This window comes from Oryzias melastigma, unplaced genomic scaffold (genome assembly GCF_002922805.2).
Source record: "Oryzias melastigma strain HK-1 unplaced genomic scaffold, ASM292280v2 sc00247, whole genome shotgun sequence".
In the NCBI taxonomy this organism is placed as follows: Eukaryota; Metazoa; Chordata; class Actinopteri; order Beloniformes; family Adrianichthyidae; genus Oryzias; species Oryzias melastigma.
Window position 1 is genome coordinate 226,992 of NW_023416889.1, and position 7,640 is coordinate 234,631.

The 7,640-nt window shown below is 41.6% G+C and overlaps 1 protein-coding gene across 1 annotated transcript in view; it reads right to left on the reverse strand.

Moving 5' to 3' along the window:
- Positions 1 to 7,640, reverse strand: part of ascc3 (activating signal cointegrator 1 complex subunit 3) — a gene marked incomplete at its 5' end in the record, with an annotated part of 74,205 nt that overhangs the window by 3,308 nt on the left and 63,257 nt on the right. Inside the window, 5 exon segments of the mRNA XM_024262287.1 lie at positions 434 to 609; positions 1,933 to 2,139; positions 2,960 to 3,110; positions 6,663 to 6,814; positions 7,042 to 7,266. Of these exon segments, the coding sequence (XP_024118055.1) occupies positions 434 to 609; positions 1,933 to 2,139; positions 2,960 to 3,110; positions 6,663 to 6,814; positions 7,042 to 7,266 (911 nt within the window).

Below are 7,640 nucleotides of genomic sequence, written 5' to 3' on the forward strand. Positions count from 1 at the left end.
GGACCGCTGACAGACCACATACGGACCGCTGACGTACCACATACGGACCGCTGACGGACCACATACGGACCGTTGACGGACCACATACGGACCCCTGACGGACCTCATACGGACCGCTGACGGACCTCATACGGACCGCATACAGAGCACATACAGAGGACATACAGAGCACATACAGAGGACATACAGAGGACATACAGAGCACATACAGAGGACATACAGAGCACATACGGAGGACATACAGAGGACATCAAGACCGCATTCAGTGCACTTATAGACCGCTGACAGACCTCATACGGAGCGCATACGGACCACATACAGACCGCATACAGGTCGCTGATGGACCACAGACGGACTGCAGACGGACCAGTGTAGATCTAGTGTAAGGGCTGCAGTGTTTATGCGGGTCTGCTGTTGCTGTGCAGTACTTTACCTTCCAGTCTTCTCTGGGGTGTAAAAGGCCACAGACGCAACAGTTCGACTGCGGACATAGCCAACTCGTTTGACAGCCAGCAGCTCTCTGCGATCTACCTCCCCAAGGACCAGAAACCAGCCCTCATCCTTCACCTTGGGAAAGCGAGGAGCCAGAGCTTTTCCGTCCTGCTTTCTCTGCAAGGAGAGACACATATCACATAGGTTTTGCATTGCCACATACAGCACCTTCCAAATTAACATGCAAATCATAATTTTTCATTATTTTAAATCATTATTTTTCTGAATCCTCAATACAAATGACAGTCAGCATAATATTCAAGTTACTAACTATTAGAGTAGATATCAAATGTTGTTAAACAAACCGTTTAAAGCTAACAGTATTAAAAAAAAATTAAATGCTCCACATTTTTACACATAACAGAGTTACAAAATATTTTATAGATCCTAAAGAACTGCAGTATTAGGACGTCATATTTACTGAAATCTAAAGCTATTTCATGAAAAACATCTTCATAGATCAAGTTCTATATGAACATAGGACTCTTATTTTGTAGAAGCTTCACAATTCTTGCAACCACTAAATTTTCTGGAGAGTTTCTGCTTGAATGTCTTTGAAGGATGTCAAAATATCCTTTCAGAGCTGCTGTTGGGATGTGAACTGCTCCCACCCTCACAGAGATTTGGCTCCAAAGGTTCTCAATAGGATTGAGGTCGGGGGGGAGGGTCACCATCAGTTTATCTGCTGTCTGATACAGTGGGATTCCTGCAGCATGAGATGGAGCATTGTCATGATGAAGATGATTTTGTTGCAGACAACACTGTTCTTTTTGGACCACAGAAGAAAGTGGTCAGTCAGAAACTCCACCTACTTTTCAGAGGTCATTTTTAAACCTCAGGAACCTTTAAGGGCCGACCAGCTCTCTCCCCATGATTAAAGCCCAAGCCATGACTCCACCACTTCCTTGCTGATGTCACAGTCTTGTTGGTAGATGGTGGTCATCCAGCAACACCCACTCCTCCATCCATCAGGACTATCCATGACTGCACAGCTCTCAGCACTGAACCAGACCGTTAGAAAATGACTCTTCATGTCTGTCTGGGTCCACTGCAGCCGTTTCTGCTGTGAGTGTTTATGGGGGGTCAATAGAGGTAATGTAGACCTGCAGCCTCTGGAGGATCCTACACCTTGATGTTGGTGGACTTCAGAGACTCCAGCAGCTTCAAACATGTGCTGCTGCTTTGTGATGGTATTTTAGCAGCTGCTCTCTAAATCTGATGGATTTATCTGCAGAAAGGTTCCTCATTCTGTCTTTATCTGCACCATGATGATCACGCTAACGTTTTTTGAAATACCTAAAGTTTTCATACTTTGTTCAAGACATTCAGCTGTTTCACTCTTTCCATCAGCAGAGATCCTTTTTCTTTCCCATATTCCTTAAAAATGTTGGTCTTAATAATGTGGAACGTCTTTCTTTAGTTGTTTTTCCTTTAACTCACCTTCTGTTGGCCCACATTGATCCGCTGCAGCCATGCTTGTAGGACATACTCTTGGTCAGCATGGATGTCCAACCAGTTACTGCCCTCACACAGATTCTTGCTGGTTACAGGGACAGGGCGCTCCATCTGTTCCTGGTTCTCCTCCCACCAGCCTTTCACACTCATTCTAACTTCCAGGATTGGGAGGTGATTCAGGAAGGACCATGTCTGTCAGGAAGGGTAAGAACAGAAGGTTGAGGTCAGAGTTCTGTTCTGAACTGATGTGAACAAACAAGAGTCAAACTTCAATGTTCAATGAAGAAACCAAACTATCAGGAGGCCTTTGTGTGAATGTGTGTACTTCCAAATCCTAAAGCCCCGGTCCCACTGGCTTTCACTGCCAGATCATAGCTGGAGCATGGAAGAAATGTCATCCCCGTGGTACAGACGCTGTTAGCAGTGGACTGGCAGTGCAACGGCCGAGACGTGGCAGTGGAATAGACGCGCATAAACACACGGTACAAAATTTGGCCGTCGTTACACGTGGAAAGAATTTTTGAACTGCGTAAAAATTGAGACCACGGGTGACTATGTGTGGTACCAGCGGTACAGCCGAGCAATGGTAGCAAAGATCGGACTGTGGAGTGAACGCCAGCACACGCGCTTGGACACCGAAAATCCACGTTTGTGCACGGCTGTAGCACGGCCGTTGCCCCGGCTAGTCTGCTATTGTACCACTACTTACAGCGTCTGTTTAGCGGTGGAGCGTGGGAGGACGCGCTTACACGTGATTAAGCAGTGCTCTGGCAGTAGAATGAATGGACTCCAGTGTCTGTATCACTGCTATTCCACGAACATGCATAAAGTTAGCACATCCAAGCGCATGTGGCAGATTGAAAGCCAGTGGGACCGGGGCTTAAACAGGGAGAAGGTTTTCAAATCTGCATTGCCTATAAACACTAATTTGTGACTGTGTGTTCATACATGACCCGTAAAATGAAGCAGGCTGAAGAGTGAAGAGTCTCAACAGATTATTGAATGGTCTCACCTGTGTTATCTGGCTCAAGTGTATCTCCGAACTGACCATAGCAGTGAAAATGCTCTCGTTTCCATTGCAAGCACCAATCAGCTCAGGAAGTCCCTGGATTGTTCCACTGAAGCCCTCCTCATCACTTCTTCTCTTCTGTTTTGTCCATTTCCTAGAGAATTGATTGAAAAGGAGGAGTTTGCAGAATTTTTCCACAAAAAACATTTTTTGGTGGCTGTTGGTTTGTTAATAAAATGTGATAGCTTTTACCCATAGAACAATTCCAAAGATTATTTCAGACTAAGTAAACAGGTTTCCAATCTGTGACAAATCCTGCTAAAAAAAACAACACTGACACATTCTTTTCAAGCCAGTTCGCGTCGGACGATTTAGGCCTCCCCGTTGTGCGTTAATTTCTCATAATGCACACTTCGTCGGGTATTATCCCATACTTATACCATGGTCTGGGTGAATACTCGATTCTGATTGGCTGCTGGGTGTGCATTAAAAAGTGATAATGCACAGTAATAACGCACACCTAAAAAAGAAGTTCCGGTCACACAGACCAAACGTTCGATATCACTGCGCAGGCTTCTTTAAAACACATTTTTCCTTCATCGTCTGGACAAAACAAGGAGTAATGGAGGAACTTTCTCTCTGAACTGATGCTTTATTTAACTTATTGTAGCGACCAGCATTTATATTCCTCTCCTTTTGTAAGGTAAATTAATATTGACAAATTGGTAATTCTCCTTCTGATAAAACAGCACTCGACATGAAAGGTGTAGTCTTCTGTTTCACCACAAGAGGGAGTTTCTGCTTTTAGAGCAGCTCAGAAGAACGAACCTGCCGTGAAATGAAACACAGACAGAAGCTGAATATGTTCTAGCTGCTTAACCTCAGAAAAAGAAGAAAAATATCCTAATTTGTCCGGGTCTTTCTTTCAAAACAGCGACACTTTACCGCTGCAGCTGAGGTCTGTAACGGCTTCCGGCTTCATGCCGTGCTCCATATCACCGTGACAACAAACCGCATCACGGATCAAATAGTCCGCTTTGTGTGAAAAAATGAGCTAAACCAAAGAAATAACAAGAATAAAGTACTAAATATTGATTGAATGTTTATTTATTTTGTAAATGACCATGGTATAAGCGGGATAATACCCGACGAAGTGTGCGTTATGAGAAATTAACGCACTTCACGTCGGACGGTTTAGGCCTCCGCGTCGTGCGTTAATTTCTCATAACGCACACTTCGTCGGGTATTATCCCTTACGTAAATTGTAAATGAAAGGACAAACGTTCTGCTTTTAGCTTGTTTTGTCTCCTCTCCCTTCCTTTTTTCCCGTTTCTCTATATAAGTCAATGAGAACTGCATGTTTGCTGACAGCACACACGAAAGCAGAGGCGGAGCGAGCACTGACGTCATCGTGGTGCGCCCCTTGGACCTGCTAACTCAAACTGGTTTATGAGACACTTTTTATGTAGTGGGATGTGAAAACGAAAAAGCATTCTTCATTGGCTTTGTCAATTTAATTATATCACAGAATGAGGGGTGTTAAAGAAGAAAAAGAAAAAGCCATTAGGAGGATCGCTTATTCATTTTATTGGAGAGACAAGTAATGCAGTTACATTGTGAAAATGCAAAAGCACGTTCAGTGTTGACTTTTGAACTATGAGCTGCCATAGCTCCCCTAATTTATTTTTATTTTTTATTGGAGCTGAGGGTGGGGGTGTTCTTTTCTGAGTCTGGACTTTACAATGTTACAACTATAATGAGAAAGTATGTCCAAACTTTTGACCTGTACTGTATGTAAAAGTTAAACTGAAGACTTTTAAAGACCTTTTGAAGACCATTGAAAACCAAGTTTCAGATTTTTTGTTTAAAGAAAATGAAGAAGTCTAATGGGGCAAACATACATACAAACATGAAATAACCTAAGAATGCAGCAAAATGATAAACCAGCGTTTTGATATTACCAAAACTGCTGAATTAGCAGTAAAGTAAACACTATTATTATTAATTATTAGTTAAATAATACTAATTATTACTGAGTTACTGAAGTTATTAAAGTAATAAACTATTCAATTGCTCATTGTGAACCAACAAGCACGAGTTGATTAGATTTAGCTTCACTAGCTGAGATTAAACAGGTTTTTCTTTTGATTTGATAGCTGCCAGAACCGACTCCACCAGGATCTGAGTGCCGTGAAGGGTTTATTCTTCTGGCTGACTTTGCATGTGCGCAGTATAAATCGGTAGTAGGGATGAGTACCCTTTAGATTTTAGCCATACCACTCTTATTGATATTACTCATTAAGCTGGTATTCTTAGCAATACTTTTCTGTGTGAAAACAAGGAGGGAGAAGACAAAAAACACACTTTAAACATGAAAACTTTCTTTTAGAACCATATAAAACACGTAATTCATTTAATGTCCTTTGCAACAGTAAGATACAGTTATCAATAGGGATGTACCGATCAGGTTTTTTTGGGCCTCATCTGATTTCAAGTCATTTGATTTTGAGTATCTGGTGATACCAAGTCCTGATCTGATACTTTTGTAAGACATTTGAAAAATGAACACATTTAATAAACAGATTCAGGATTTTCCTTGTCTTTTATGTAATTAATCTAATTTTATCATCAAACACTTCTGGGAAGCAGCCTTAACAATCGAGTGTAACTATTATCCAAAATAAAAGAACAGCAGTCAATTCAATGTAGGGGACAATCAGTCATGTGAGAAAGTTTAGTAACTTTAGCTTTACTATCTTTAGAACTACTGAACATTTTGAACCAAATGTGATTCATATATTCATTTAAAAATCTTAAAAAATGACTTACTTTGTTGTAGCATTAAATTTAATGATGAGGGTTCATGATTGATATTAGAACAATTTAGCTATTATTACTTTTAAGATTGTTGGATTTTTTCATTTAATACTTCTCAGGACTTAAACCTCTTAAGAACTCACATTTTTCTTAAATCACAGAGCTAGCACTTAGCAGTTGCTGTGCAGTCATCTGTCTGCAGCATAAGGGAAGCTTAACATTTATTTTTTTGCTGAAATGCATTTGCAGGTTGTTGTTTGCATTAAAACTAAGAGAAACTTGCTGTCAGTTTCAAGCGTTTTTAGAAGAGTTCTTGAACATCTTGCTAGCTTGATTGAACTGTATTTGTTAGCCTCCTGCTTGAACTGCTGCCATATTGTGCATGATCTGATCATACATGCAGACTCATGACTGCTCTCATCGGCAGTCCTAATTCTTAGCTCTTGTTTTGCTTCGTTTTTATTCGTTTTTCTCAAATTTTTCTTGACATCACATAGCGTTGAAGAGAAAAAAAAATTAAGATCTAGTCAATTTAATACTTTAAGGTCTTCTTTCAGCTAAATGAAATGTAAGACTTTTCGAGAACTCCAGATCACCCTGTAAAAGCTTAAATTTGTTAATATCTTAATGCAAATATTAGGAGTGAGATTTTTCTGATTGGTAAAGGGGTGGACCCAAAAGAGCTCTAAATGTTACTTTGTCCCATCCAGTCAGCCATGTTCAGTCAACGACCACTTTTACCTCTCAGCTGACTGATGTGAAGAACCATGGCTTGTTAATAAAAAAAATTTCTGTTTTATAAAGAGAAGAGGTAGGTTTTTTTTTGTCACTGATGCAACATGATCCTCTGAAACATCCTTAACTTTTTCTGGAGCAGCAAAGTAATTACCTGAACAGGTGGAGGTGCTGCTGCTCCACATGTGGCAATGTCAGTAAAGATGAGTCATGCAGCCAGCGGCCCTGGACAATCATCTGCACCAGGTTACAGATACTAATTGCTGTTACAAGCCATCCCTCATTTGCAGCAACATCCAACATGGCCTGCAGGGTGAGAAGATGTTCACAAATTCACTCAAAGCACTGAAACATCAGAACCACCTCAAATTTCATGATACAGAAATGGATTCAGTACACCTTCACCCAGCTTCAATAGTTCACAGGAAACATATTTGGCTGCAGGAATTGACCATGGGGAACCTGAACACACTTGTCCATTCTGCTCTGATTTCCTACAAATGTATAGCTACACCTTAAAAGGTGAGGTATACCTGACAGATCCGGATGGCATTGTCCAGCACTGTTTTGGTGTCTGTGCTGTAGTCACTGCAAGGCAGCTGGGCGCGGCTGAAGTGGGCCTGCAGCAGCAGTTGAGTCTTTGTGTGAGCGCTGTCAAATGAATGGGGGTTGACCTGTAGGGGGAGCTGTTGTGCCAGCTGGCTGTTCAGCTGGTCCTCGTTGTGTCTGACGGGCAGCTCTGCATACTCCTCTGCATCCTGAAACATAGCCACAGCAGAGAGACTCAGCTAGTGATTTCCAGAGCACATTAAGAGCATTATGCAATTGTGTTTGGCTTTGTATTCTCTGTGGTCTTCTGACAGGTCATTTAAACCAGCATTCAGGAGAACTTTCCCTGACACATGTTATTTATCAGAAACACTTGGTACTGGTGTGTGACAACAAAACCTCATTCTGCACTCCAGCATGCAGACAACAGTGAGGTTCATACCAGAAGAGTGATTATGAAAAGAAAGTGGGGTGAACATCTCAGAAGAACGCAAAGCTGCGGCTGAGCTGGCTGTATGATAGACTCCCCAAAACTGTTTCCTCAATGCAGAGCCAAGCCTTAAGTTTATTTTAAAATGTCCAG